At 42.7% G+C, this 14,951-nt stretch overlaps 1 protein-coding gene across 2 annotated transcripts in view; it reads left to right on the top strand.

The window, feature by feature from the left end:
- Positions 1–10,559: 10,559 nt before the first annotated feature.
- The window catches only part of LOC117516268 (dickkopf-related protein 3-like), a 38,297-nt gene continuing 33,905 nt past the window's right edge, over positions 10,560–14,951 (top strand). For both annotated transcript variants that reach the window (XM_034177201.1, XM_034177200.1), the window contains exons 1-2: positions 10,560–10,830; positions 11,545–11,652. In XM_034177201.1, the coding sequence (XP_034033092.1) occupies positions 10,624–10,830; positions 11,545–11,652 (315 nt within the window). In that variant the 5' untranslated portion in view covers positions 10,560–10,623. The remainder of the gene's footprint in view (positions 10,831–11,544; positions 11,653–14,951) is intronic.

Genomic DNA, 14,951 nt, shown 5'->3' with positions numbered 1-14,951 from the left:
TCAAAACAGCGAGCGTAGTCTGTGGACCTGTTGCCAGATTTTGGCTGCAACTCCGCACAGCAGACAGTGGGGTGGTGTGAGTGGCCCGCTGTGGCACTTACCGAGCCCGCAGACTCGGTAAGCGCATCGGAGGCAGTGACAGCAATCGCGGTGATGTCGACCGGCCCGCCTGATGAGGACGCAGAACACAATGCGCTGTTAAAAAAAAAAGAAGCATGCAAAATTGCACTAAAAAAAATCTGCAAAACTGCGAGGCCGCGAAAAGTGAACCGCGATATAACGAGGGACCACTGTATATAAAAATCCATCTATGCATTTTCTTCTGCGTTGGGTCACGGGGGCAGCAGCTCAAGCAAAGCCACCCAGACCTCCCGATCCACACACACCTCCCCCAGCTCCTCCAGCGTGTCCTGGGTCTTCCCCGGGGCCTCCTCCCAATGGGATGTGCCTGGAACACCTCTCCAGCGAGGCGTCCAGGGGGCATCCGGAAAAGATGCGCAAGCCACCTCAGCTGGCTCCTTTCGACATGGAGGAGGCAGCGGCTCGACTCCGAGCTCCTCCCGAGTGACCGAGCTCCTCACCCTATCTCTTAGGGAGCGCCCAGCCACCCTGCGGAGGAAACTCATCTTGGCCACTTGTACTCACGATCTCATTCTTTCGGTCATGAGCCAAATCTCATGACCATAGGTGAGGGTCAGAACGTAGATCGATCAGTAAATCGAGAGCTTTGCCCCCCTGCTCAGCTCTCTCTTCACCATGATGGTCCAATACAGCGACCGCACCACTGCAGACGCTGCACCGATCCGTCTGTTGATCTCACGCTCCATCCGTCCCTCACTCGTGAACAAGACTCTGAGATACTTAAACTCCTCCACTTGAGGCAAGGACACTCCACCGACCTGAAGAGGGCAAGGTACCTTTTTCCGGTCGGGAACCATGGCCTCTGATTTGGAGGTGCTGATTTTCATCCGGGAAGCTTCACACTCGGTTGCAAACCACCCCAGTGCACGCTGAAGGTCCTGGTTTGACGAAGCCAACAGAACTACATTGTCTGCAAACAGCAGAGATGAGATTCTGTGGTTCCCAAACTGGACCCCCTCTACACCCTGGCTGCGCCTAGAAATTCTGTCCATACAGGTAATGAACAGAGCCGGTGCTAAAGGGCAGCCCTGGCGGAGGCCAACATGCACTGGAAACAGGTTTGACTTACTATCGGCAATGCGAATAAAGCTCCTGCTGTGGTCATACAGGGACCAGGTAGCCTCAGCAAAGGACCCCGGACCCCGTACTCCCGGAGCACCCCCCACAGGGTGCTCCGAGGGACACGGCCGAACACCTTCTCCAGATCCACAAAGCACATGTGGACTGGTTGGGCGAACTCCCATGAACCCTCGAGCACCCGATGGAGGGTGTAGAGCTGGTCCAGTGTGCCACGACCAGGACAAAAACCACACTGCTCCTCTTGAATCCAAGGTTCGACTATCAGTCAAATTCTCCTCTCCAGTACTCTGGAATAGACCTTACCGGGGAGGCTAAGGAGTGTGATCCCCCTATAGTTGGAACACACCCTCCGGTCCCCCTTCATAAACAGAAGGGCCACCACCCCTGTCTGCCAATCCAGAGGCACTGTCCACAACCGCCACGCAATATTGCAGAGGCGTGTCAACCAAGACAGTCCCACAACATCCAGAGACTTAAGGTACTCAGGACGAAGGTCAGATGATACAACTACAAAGTCAATCATCAACCTCCGGCTCAGGGTGTCCTGGTGCCACATGCACTTATGCACACGCTTGTGCTTGAACATGGTGTCTGTGATGGACAAACTGTGACTAGCACAGAAGTTCAACAACTGAACACCACTCGGGTTCAGATCAGGGAGGCCGTGCTTCCCGATCACCCCCCTCCAGGTCTCACTGTTGCCGCCCACGTGGGCGTTGAAATCCCCGAGGAGAACAATGGAGTCCCCAGTCAGAGCACTGTCTAGTACTCCTCCCAGGGACTCCAAGAAGGTCGGGTACTCTGCACTGCCACTCGGTCCGTAGGCCAAGACAACAGTGAGAGACCTGTCCCCAACCCAAAGGCGCAGGGACGCGACCCTCTCGTTCACCGGGGTGAACTCCAACACATGGCAACTGAGCTGGGGAGCAATAAGCAATGCTACCCCAGCTCTCCGCCTCTCCGTCTCTCTGCGTGTGCCACGCCAGAAAAGTGGAGCGACCAGCCCCTCACCAGGAGTTGGGTACCAGAGCCCAAGCTGTGCGTGGAGGTGAGCCCGACTATCTCTAGTCGGTATCTCTCAACCTCCCACCCCAGTGAGGTGGCATTCCACATCCCAACAGCCAGGGGCTGTGAGCGCGGACTGGGCCGCCGGGCCACCCATCCTCGACTGCCACCCAATCCTCTCTGCACACAACCCCCATGGCCCCCTCTGTAGGTGGTGAACCCACAGGAGGGCAGGCCCACGTTGCTCTTTCGAGCTGAGCCCGACAAGGCCCCGTGGGCTAAGGCCCGACCACCAGACGCTCGTGCGCGAGCCCCAACCCCAGGCCTGGCACCAGGGTGGGGCCCCGGCTCCGCCATACCGGGTGTCGTGTCGGTCCTTGATTTTGCACTGGTCATGGGAGCTTCTGAACTATCCTTAGTCTGACCCGTCAACTAGGATCCGTTTGTCTTAGGAGACCCTACCAGGGGCACGAAGCCCCCGACAACATAGCTCCTAGAATCATCCGGGTATGCAAACTTCCCCACCACGGTAAGGTGGCAGTTTGAGGGTGAGTATACATAAAATTACCAATATAAAGCATAGTCCCCATCCATCTTCTACACCTCCACTCAACAAACAAAAATCACACAACTTTTAAGAGAACATGATGCCATTCATCTTCCCACCACATGCAAATTAGACATCATTACATCATCACCTAATCTAGCAATTTCGAGCAATATTTCAGAGACATTAGGCCTCTTTAAACAACAATTAGTTTATCATCCCTGCCAGTATGCCGAAAACGGCCTGCATCAGTTTTGTTTTATTTTTAGCCAATTTTATTGACGCCAGTACAGCTGATGCAAGAACCGGCACACCTGCTAGTAGTGCAGCCGATAACTGAAAAAATGCTTCAAATGGTGATGCAAGCGCCATTTGAAGCAGACATTACTCTTTTAAAAATGCTGAGTAACATGAACTTTCAATAGGTGGCCAAGTAGGGGTCAATTGAAGAATTACACAGGGGTCAAAATTAAAAGATGCTCCAATCATATTGAAAGGTATTCCATATTATTTGTCTGATCATAAAGATTTCAAAAAGGCATAGTTTGGACCATCTGTGAATGAATGTTATGGAGTTCATTCATCTTCTACCGCTTAGTCCAATTAAGGGTCGCGGGGGGCTGCAGCCTATCCCAGGGCCACAGACAAACAAACACAGACACACCCACACACACCTACGGACAATTTAAAGACTCCAATCCACCTAACCCGCATGTCTTTGGATGTGGGAGGAAACCGGAGCACCCGGAGGAAACCCCGCACACACGGGGAGAACATGCAACACCACACAGAAAGACCACGGGAATTGAACCCACAACTTTCTCGCTGTGAGGCAACAGTGCTAACCACTAAGCCACCTTGCTGCCCCGGCTAACCCTAACCCTTGGTAAACTTTGGCCGTCTTTGGCCAAAACATACTTGCTGCCAAAGATGGCCAAAGTTTACCAAGGGTTAGGGTTAGCCCGGCCCAGAATTTGCTGTTTGTTGTCACTGACAACCACACAGACAATTGCTCCGTCTCACTCACAGACAGTATGCAAGTTTATCACGCTACTAATGTGCAGTACACTGACTGCATTCAACATGGAAACAAGATTTATTTTCAAAATAGCTGATATTTTCAGTTCCGCACTTGGTTTGCAGGTGCTGTATGTGTTGTTTTTCAGGTTTGAAATGACGTATGTACATGTTTCTAAGAAAGAAAAAAAACACCAAAAAAAAAAACACCTGCCGTCATCACTTTCTTCCTGATGTCAAGGATGATAAACTAATGTTTTTTGCGTGTGTTTTTAATGGGACTTTGGTGACTTCTAAAGATTTTTTTTTTTTTTTTGCAACACTGTTACAACATTTACAGTTTTCAGCACTTTTTAAACAATTGAAACTTTTTATGAAACTCTTCCTCATATGGGTCAAAGTTTACAACCCCCCTTTCCTGAAATTAAGACACTATGTGGAATAATTAAGGTGGGTTTAAACCAAAAATTCACCCCCTCTGGCTACGCCACTGCGCCTCAATCATCAAATTAATGTGACTTTTGCTTTTTTTTTTCTATATTGTTTTGAAGTTAAATAAGCCTTTGTGAGCCGTCGGCACCTGCTGAGTCTATCGAGTCTACAAACTCACAAACAAGGAAACAAGGTGAAATAATTCAGCGGTGACGGAAACTTTAAACCACCTCAACAAACTAATTAAACAATAATCATGTTCCCGCAGTGCGGACGTGGCGGACACGAACCATTTCAAAATAACACTCCTGACAAAATGTTTAAAACAACGAGTCACTTACGGTGAAGAGTCAATTAGGAGAAACGGATGAAAACGGCAGCGACTCCGCCGGAGTCTTCTGGGATTTTTTTTTTTTCTCTTTTTCCTAAAGATAGTCCCACAGTCTGATAAACTCACAGGTTGGTTCTCTCCAAGCACCTGTTGCTCCTGAAAAACCTGCGGCTCCTCATATCACCGGAGATCCGCCGCCCGTCTGAGCCCAATCACACCGCGCTCCACGCTGCTGTCAAGTCCCGCAAAGCGACACACACGCAGCTTCCGCTTTGGACAGTTTTTCAAAATAAGGCACCGCATTCTTAAAAAGTGTGACAAATTGAATAATAATCTGATTGCATTGCGTTATATTTACCAGGCGAAGGCCCGCTGTCATCGGCCAGATTAGTGTGTGCACGCTGGGGACACGACTTTTTGCGAGCCCTGTATCATATTCTGATGAGCTTTTCCTAGAAAACAATGAAAGTCAATGTTTTGTTTGTTGTTTGTTTTTGTTTTATTTCATCCAAAAAGTTCACCGGTTACTAACTTTGAATTTTTTATACCTCAGTTGCATTTGGGTGGATTTAAAAAAATTATCCAAAAAAGGGAAGAAGATCCAAAATGTTTTGGATCTTTTTGTTTTTAGTTTTTTATTTTTTGTTTATTATTCAACCAGGGTGCTAGTTTTTGGAAATCCATCCAAATGCATCCGAGTATAAAAAAAAAAAAAAAAAAAAAAATTCAAAGTTAGTCATGGGTGAACTTTTTTGATCAAATACCAAAAAAAAAACAACAAAAAAAAAACAAAACAAAACATTGATTTTCATTGTTTTCTAGCAAAAGCTCATCAGAATATTATACAGGACTATGGGGTTGCAAAGAAGTGTGCTCATGCGTGCGTGCGTAGGTGCGTGTGCGTGTGTGTGGGTGTAAACTTGATAACTTGAGAGACACAGTCTTTTGGCACCAATCTTGAAAGGTGTGTACCAATTGGCACAAGTTTACAAATGGAGGTCATAGGTCAAGTTTGCATGTATCATTAACTCATAACTCATAGATTTCTAAGTGGATGGTCATAGATTTCTGAGTTTTTGCTTCCTTGTAATGATGTTTTCAAATTTAAAAAAAAAAAAAGTATTTTATGACAGCTAAAAATGGTGGGGAGCAAATGATTAACTTGTTCCCTGCGCAGAGGGTTGTTGGTTCAAACTCCACACCTGTCCATTCTCTGTGTAATATGTAATTGCATCAGGAAGAGCATACTGTGTAAAACTTGTGCCAAATCACCGTGCAGATCTGCTGTGGTGACCCCAAGTAAAAATAAGGGAGCTGCTGAAGGAAATCACATGATGTTTGCTTGTTTTGTTTTGTTTTTACTCTTGTTTATTTATTTGTTTACTTTAGTTCCACTTCACTTTCAAAGTTGTTGGGGTTATTTTGTTTGTTTGTTTGTTTGTTTTTTGTTTTGTTTTTTACCCATGTTTATTTATTTATTTTTTACTTTAGTTCCACTTCACTTTCAAAGTTGTTTTTTTGTTGTTGTTTTTTTTGCGGCCCCTTGATGGAGATTCTTGCCTATGTGTTCTGTATGTTTATGTCACTTCACCATCTGGGACAAAAGGTCCCACGGTGGGAAGGTTGAATCACCAAAACATGACTTCAGTTTTGTCCTGTTCTGCCCTCTGGTGGTGGAGGACTGCTATAGCAGGTTTTATGAATGTCATTTGTTAAACTTCCTCATCACATGGGCAGTTCTAGGGTCAGGTTTGAAGTGGCTGTACCCCCCCCCCCCCACCCTGAGTTTTAGTTGCTGCACAGTAACACCACCAGGCAACTGTCACTTCACATCCTGTTTTCAGTCTCATTTGATCATATTCTGTAAATCTATAATACCTCTGGTTTCCATAGCAGCCATGAGACAATATTTATACACTGCGCAGAGAATAACCACGGCCTAACCTGTAAAGGAGCGAAAATAAGATGACATCAAAGCTCCTAATCTCATAATTTTGTGAATGACCACTTGAGGTTGCCTCTAAAAGTGAGTCAGTCCATGTAGAAGCCCATGTTAAAATGTCCAACTTTTTAGCAGAAATAAATATGTTTATCGTCTGGTACAAAAAATACAACTACATGGTGGTGTCTTTTTAAGTAACTCATCAGTTTAAGAGTCCGGTCACACAGCACACAACAATGAAAAAAATTTGGAGTGATATTTACTTGAAAAAAAACCTAGGCAAGTTTTTTCACTCAGAAATTCCTATTAAATTTTACATGGAGAATTCTTAAGTAAATTTTACTTGCATATATTACTTTGTCTAAAGGAATATCTGAAGTAACATTTACTAGCAATTATCAACTGAATATTTTCAATGTTGATTTGGTACAAATTTGGTACAAATTCTACACTGGAATTGCTGTGGCAACTTTGAGTGAAAACAAGGGAAACAGCTGAAAAGTTTTACTTTTATTGAATAAAGAGAGAGTAAAATTCAATGAAAATATTCAATTGATCAAATCAAATCAAATCAATTTTATTTATATAGCGCCAAATCACAACAAACAGTTGCCCCAAGGTGCCTTATATTGTAAGGCAAGGCCATACAATAATTACGGAAAAACCCCAACAGTCAAAACGACCCCCTGTGAGCAAGCACTTGGCAACAGTGGGAAGGAAAAACTGCCTTTTAACAGGAAGAAACCTCCAGCAGAACCAGGCTCAGGGAGGGGCAGTCTTCTGCTGGGACTGGTTGGGGCTGAGGGAGAGAACCAGGAAAAAGACATGCTGTGGAGGGGAGCAGAGATCAATCACTAATGATTAAATGCAGAGTGGTGCATACAGAGCAAAAAGAGAAAGAAACACTCAGTGCATCATGGGAACCCCCCAGCAGTCTAAGTCTATAGCAGCATAACTATTGATGATTGCAAGTAAATGTTACTTGAGTTATTCTTTTAGATAAACTAATATATGCAAGTAGAATTTACTTAAGAATTCTCCTTGTGAAATTTACTTGGAATTTCTGAGTGAAAAAAAACTTGCCTAGGTTTTTTCAAGTAAATATTACTCCAATTTTTTTTTCAGTGAATGACAGCTGAACAAAGGGAAAAAAGTCACAAAGTCACAAATCGTCGAGAAAGGGTGGATGAATGATCCGGCACTTCTCCCATCACCGACAAACGTGCGACTCAAGAGCGCAAAAAGGAACGAAACAAAACCAAAACTAACAAAAGAAAAATTAAGCGAACACCAACCTTGATGCTTTATACAAAATCAAAACGAAACATTCATGATGAAAGTACGTGTGTGCACAGCTATTCCAGCTGTTTGTGGCTGGAACGGCCGTGCGTACATGCACGTTCCAGCCATTTGGCCACAAACTAGCCACAAATGGCTGGAACATGCATAAGTAGTTAAAGTAGTTGATCAAACGTTCTTGCTGCTATTGTTTTTGTATGACAATGTTGCTTTTCGTCCCACGTGGAAGAGTCACTTTCAGATCATCGGATCTTTAGTTATTGATCTGTTCAGATATCGTCTACGTTTGTGCAAGACATCGGACTTGGCAGGTTGGACAAAGTTGGAAGACAGTCAAACAGAACACTAATGGTACGGGAACTGCGCAAACGATGAGGAACCGTCAAGACAGAAACCAAAATGGAATACAGATGAATTGAAGTTGTCGGGATTCGTTCACATTTTTCAACACTTTGAAAATTCTGACGAAGTGCCAGCTACAAGCTGGATGACAGTTAAACAATGTCTCCAAAAGTCAATGTAAGTCCAGTTTTCTTGTTTCGTTTTGGCTTCGGTGTCCTTCGTTAGTGCTTATGCTATTAAAAAAACAGTTGGACACAGGCTGACAATGGTTTTAAAGTAATTACTGGAGTCGTAATATCAGTTATTCTGACTTAAATGAAATAAGTAAAAAACTAAACTAAACTTTGCAAAATTAAGGTAACAATTTGCAAGGACATTTCAGCGTAAAATGGAGTTAAACTCATTTGTGTAACGTTAAGTGAAATTGCAGTTTTTCTCAACTGTCTGAACCAAATGCTCGGTTGTTTGAACCCACTGATTGAATCAGTCACTCTTTTGGCAAAACCATAAGCAAGTTTCACCTGTTTAGACACAACTTGCCAACCCATTTTCATAGTGATGCACCTGTGTTGCATAATGGCAAGCACAGGTGGCCATTCAGGTCAAGGACAGTTAAAGGACCGGTGTCACCGTTTGAACACAACTCAAAATTGGTCACACTTGTGTCCAATGATGTGAGGGAACATATATAAGTCAGTTCAGAGAGCACTGGTTTGTGAGGCACGACAACGGATAGAAATCTGAGAGGAGGAGTCTGTATGAGAGGAGGTCGAAGTGATCGACAAAGACAAAGAACAGTCATATCTGATGACATCAGAGCTACTTTGATTGACTGTGTTCTTGTCCACAGTATGACCATGAGGGAGGCCGGACAAAGGGTCCAACCAAACATCAGTAGATTCACTGTGTCCACCAGAATCCCAAGATTTAGAGAAGAGAACAGTACCACAGTATACTGTTCATCAACTTTCCAAGTCTTTTGTTGCTCCTGTCCCAGCTTTTTTGAAATGTGTTGCAGGCATCCATTTGAAAATGAGCAAATATTTGCACAAAAACAATAAAATCTATCAGTTTGAACATTAAATATCTTGTCTTTGTGGTGTATTCAATTGAATATAGGTTGAAGAGGATTTGCAAATCATTGTATTCTGTTTTTATTTACATTTTACACAACGTCCCAGCTTCATTGGAATTGGGATTGTATATTTTTGTACTTTATTTTTACGTAGGCTTACTGTATACAAGTGCTAAATGCACAGTTGTTTTTTTTTTGTTTTTTTTGCAACATGCATTTAGCCTACAGTGAACAATAAACATTTATTTCTTCAGCTTCATGTCCTGAACATTGTATTTTCTATATTTCTATGTCGTGTTTAGAGACTGCTCAGTAGGGTTTTTAATTTTTATTGACTCGGGACACGATTTGACAACATAGTTCAGTTAGGAACACAGATTGAACTGTTTTGAGGTGAAATTTTGGTTTTGCAGGAAGAGTCTGGGGTTTTGTGAATGTAGCTTGAAAATTGGGTTTTGTGCTCACACAGTGTTAAATTAAACACTCCATTTTAATACAATAATCAAGTTAATGTAACTCAAACTTTGAAAAAAGTTATAGTCACTCATTTTCATTCATTAAACTAACTCAAAAATGAATTGTTGTCATAACAACTCAGTTCTTTTAAGTGCATTTAAAGTTTTGGGGCATTTAAGTGTTGGTGATGTATTTCCAGTGCATTCCATTCACTCATTTTAATTGAGTTTATGTAACGGAGGCCAGCAGGTGTCGCTGTGCAGATGTAATTAGTAATCCTCACTCCCAACAGCTCAAAAGGATTATCTGGTCACTGGGTTTTAGCCTTCTGGTTAGAGAGTCCGACTTCCATGTCGGAGATCGTGAGTGCGCTTCCCGAGGGGAGCGAATGGGCGGAGTCATAACAACACAACTCAGAGTCAACAAGTAAACCAAAGAATGCATCAAAAAAAAAAAAAAAAAAAAAAAAAAAAATCCAAAATGTATTGCAAATTTTTTAGGCAGAAATTTATGACTTTTTTTTCATTGAAAAACATAAACTAGATTTACATAAGTTTAATTAACTATAAATTGTTAAGTTACTAAAACTTTAACATTTAAATTTTTGAAAATTACTTTATTTAAGTTGGCAATCGGTTTCCCTCAAATGGTTTGAGTTCAACTAACTCACTGAGTTTTACAGTGTATTTTAGAGAAAAAGAGAGCAGCTTTTGAGAAATGAGTCTTAGCGATTGAGAAAAATTGTAATTACATCATTGTTGTTGTTTGTTTAAAAAAACAACAACAACAATGTCCCTGTAAATAAAACGGTCTGTTTGGCGCAGACACGCCCACACACCTCCTCTCAGACTTTCCACATTAAAAAAAAAAAAAAAACCCGGATCCCGCTCCAGCTGCGCGCTGTGCCTGTGCGCCCTCCGTGCGTCACAGCGCCGAGACTCCGTACAGACGAGAAGATGTCCGGCACCAGGCAGCTGTCGGTGGCGTCGGTCCTGTGTCTGAGTGTCAGCTGGCTGTGGGCGGCCGGTGCCACGGCAGGAACCAGATCGGTGATCCTCCACAGCGCCCTGGAACGGGTCCCGGTCACGCTGAACGACATGCTGCGGGAGGTGGAGGAGCTGATGGAGGACACGCAACACATCCTGGAGGAGGCGGTGGACCAGGTTTGGCTGAGAGGGTCGTTATGGGTCTGATCAGTGACGTCATAAAACACGTCTTTTCTCTTTTAAGTCTGAATAAATATCTGATCGTCATCCGGATCAATAACAGGAAAAAGAAAAATGAACTGTGTAATGACTGAAAAATGATTTAAGGGACCACAGCAGCTGCCTGTGGAGATTCTCAGTCACGCGGGTCAAGTCTGGTTGATCTGACTCAACCCCACCTAGAGACCATACCAGCTATTTTCATGTTTTTACCCATTTATCACACCCTCTATGTTACTGGCAACCATTTTCCAAAACATGTTGAGTAAAATATACTTAGTGATATTCCAGTTAATCTTGGGGAAAATAATCCATCAAAGTGAACAAGTTGTTGGTTAATTTAGTGGTCTTAAAACTGCAGAGAATATTAACATATATAAAATCCCCATCAAATTAAATGCTGAATCTATTTTTAGTAATCGTATCTCCTCTCAGTATAACTCACTAAAATGGTCACAATGCAGCTGTGGAACTTTTTTTTACCACAGCATGTGAACGCATCATTAGAAAAGCTGGACTTAAGTAGGTTGTGAAGCAATGTGAAGGTTTCTCTTTCTGTCTGAAGTTTTAGTAAATGTTATATTATTTTTAATCATTCCAGATGGGAATTGGGTACAAAGTATTTTATAGTGGCAGCTGTAATTTTACGTTTGTTGTTATTCAACCCACCAGATATCTACAGAGAGTGCCAAATCTTCTTTAACCTCACTGGATCTGAACTACCACAACAAAACTGGAAAGGATGGACGAAGTCTTCAGGTCTTCGACAAAACCGACAAGGTACAAGCTCAGTTAGGTTTTCAACTCTTTCGAAATCAGTTTTGTTCATTGTGGAGCATTTTAGATTCAACGTCAACAAATTGCTTCAGTTGGGAATACACAACTGATTTAAGTTTGTCCAAATTAATAAAGTACCATTAAACATCACCGGTAGGTGTTAATACCTGCTCAGGGCCGTTTCAAGATATTTACCCCCGGGCTGCGCAAAGCCTACACGAACATAGACACGCTGTGTAAGCTCACACTTTGTACCAATTAAATATTTCTTTGACAGTGCATTTGAACATTTGCAAAAAACCCCACCACCATCAGATAATAACCAACATATAAAGAGGGCAAATTGTGTAGTTACTACAAAATCCAAAATACTTCAAAAAATGTGTGCACAGTAACTAAATCAAACATACTTTTAAAATCTTATTAAAAATAAGTCATTATCAAAAGTAATTTTTAAATGTGAACAGGTATAACTTGTTAAGGGGAGGAGATGTGGTATCGTAGATATGATGTTTGATGTTTACAAGTCCTTGAGTGTTATGTTATGCTCATAAGAGTCCAGCAGAGGGCGATGTGAGACCGTTGAGTTGCCAAGTGTATGTTAGGGCCTCTTCACACATAGCGCAAAGTGCGCATGAAGCAGGAATCGTGTGCAAAACGTGTAAAATCATCCCTGCCTCGAACGTCTCGTACACCTGTTGCTACAGCTATTTGCGCACACCAGCAGCTGAAAGACAGAGTGCGCTGTGCAAACCCATCGATTCCTCTTGCAGCAGGTGTCGGCCAAATTCCAGCTGACACATGTGAACATCTAACACCGCATGCATGGCACTTAGAAAATGTGTGGCTAGTCCCACTCTTGGCACGACAACAGTCTGCAGACAATCACTGTCGTGCTGGCAGTGAAATTAGTCTAAGTTCCCCACGAGTGTGGCTTTGGTGTGTGCGCTGAATTGACAGGAGGTGTGGCCACCGACAGCTGTGGAGATCTGTGGATCTGGACATCTCAGATGGGCAAGGCCCACTGTGTTTGGATGGACATGGACTAACAACTGCCCACTATGAGGCGTGTGTGTCTGTTTGCTGTCATCATGTAGACATAAATAAAAACATATATTGCTGTGGTGATATATGCTGTGAGATGCAGCGTGCATGCACTCCGTCGCTGCAGCTCATTGATAGGCTGCCCCCAGGCTGAAATGGACCATCAGATTAGGGCGACAGTCAGGGCGACAGTCAATCAATCAATCAATCAACTTTTTTCTTGTATAGCGCCAAATCACAACAAACAGTTGCCCCAAGGCGCTCCACATTGCAAGGCAAGGCCATACAATAATTATGAAACACAGTCTACGTCTAAAGCAACATAACCAAGGGATGGTCCAGGGTCACCCGATCCAGCCCTAACTATAAGCCTTAGTGAAAAGGAAAGTTTTAAGCCTAATCTTAAAAGTAGAGAGGGTATCTGTCTCCCTGATCTGAATTGGGAGCTGGTTCCACAGGAGAGGAGCCTGAAAGCTGAAGGCTCTGCCTCCCATTCTACTCTTACAAACCCTAGGAACTACAAGTAAGCCCGCAGTCTGAGAGCGAAGCGCTCTAATGGGGTAATATGGTACTATGAGGTCCCTAAGATAAGATGGGACCTGATTATTCAAAACCTTATAAGTAAGAAGAAGAATTTTAAATTCTATTCTAGCATTAACAGGAAGCCAATGAAGGGAGGCCAACACGGGTGAGATATGCTCTCTCCTGCTAGTCCCCGTCAGTACTCTAGCTGCAGCATTCTGAACCAACTGAAGGCTTTTTAGGGAACTTTTAGGACAACCTGATAATAATGAATTACAATAGTCCAGCCTAGAGGAAACAAATGCATGAATTAGTTTTTCAGCATCACTCTGAGACAAGACCTTTCTGATTTTAGAGATATTGCGTAAATGCAAAAAGGCAGTCCTACATATTTGTTTAATATGTGCTTTGAATGACATATCCTGATCAAAAATAACTCCAAGATTTCTCACAGTATTACTAGAGATCAGGGAAATGCCATCCAGAGTAACGATCTGGTTAGACACCATGCTTCTAAGATTTGTGGGGCCAAGTACAATAACTTCAGTTTTATCTGAGTTTAAAAGCAGGAAATTAGAGGTCATCCATGTCTTTATGTCTGTAAGACAATCCTGCAGTTTAGCTAATTGGTGCGTATCCTCTGGCTTCATGGATAGATAAAGCTGGGTATCATCTGCGTAACAATGAAAATTTAAGCAATACCGTCTAATAATACTGCCCAAGGGAAGCATGTATAAAGTGAATAAAATTGGTCCTAGCACAGAACCTTGTGGAACTCCATAATTAACTTTAGTCTGTGAAGAAGATTCCCCATTTACATGAACAAACTGTAATCTATTAGACAAATATGATTCAAACCACCGCAGCGCAATGCCTTTAATACCTATGACATGCTCTAATCTCTGTAATAAAATTTTATGGTCAACAGTATCAAAAGCAGCACTGAGGTCCAACAGAACAAGCACAGAGATAAGTCCACTGTCCGAAGCCATAAGAAGATCATTTGTAACCTTCACTAATGCTGTTTCTGTACTATGATGAATTCTAAAACCTGACTGAAACTCTTCAAATAGACCATTCCTCTGCAGGTGATCAGTTAGCTGTTTTACAACTACCCTCTCAAGAATCTTTGAGAGAAAAGGAAGGTTGGAGATTGGCCTATAATTAGCTAAGATAGCTGGGTCAAGTGATGGCTTTTTAAGTAATGGTTTAATTACTGCCACCTTAAAGGCCTGTGGTACATAACCAACTAACAAAGATAGATTGATCATATTTAAGATTGAAGCATTAAATAATGGTAGGACTTCCTTGAGCAGCCTGGCAGGAATGGGGTCTAATAAGCATGTTGATGGTTTGGATGAAGTAACTAATGAAAATAACTCAGACAGAACAATCGGAGAGAAAGAGTCTAACCAAATACCGGCATCACTGAAAGCAGCCAAAGATAACGATACATCTTTGGGATGGTTATGAGTAATTTTTTCTCTAATAGTCAAAATTTTGTTAGCAAAGAAAGTCATGAAGTCATTACTAGTTAAAGTTAATGGAATACTCAGCTCAATAGAGCTCTGACTCTTTGTCAGCCTGGCTACAGTGCTGAAAAGAAACCTGGGGTTGTTCTTATTTTCTTCAATTAGTGATGAGTAGAAAGATGTCCTAGCTTCACGAAGGGCTTTCTTATAGAGCAACAAACTCTTTTTCCAGGCTAAGTGAAGATCTTCTAAATTAGTGAGACG

This window comes from Thalassophryne amazonica, chromosome 8 (assembly GCF_902500255.1).
Source record: "Thalassophryne amazonica chromosome 8, fThaAma1.1, whole genome shotgun sequence".
NCBI classification, from domain to species: domain Eukaryota; kingdom Metazoa; phylum Chordata; class Actinopteri; order Batrachoidiformes; family Batrachoididae; genus Thalassophryne; species Thalassophryne amazonica.
Note: the sequence above shows the minus strand (reverse complement) of the source record. Positions and strands in the feature narration are given on the sequence as shown.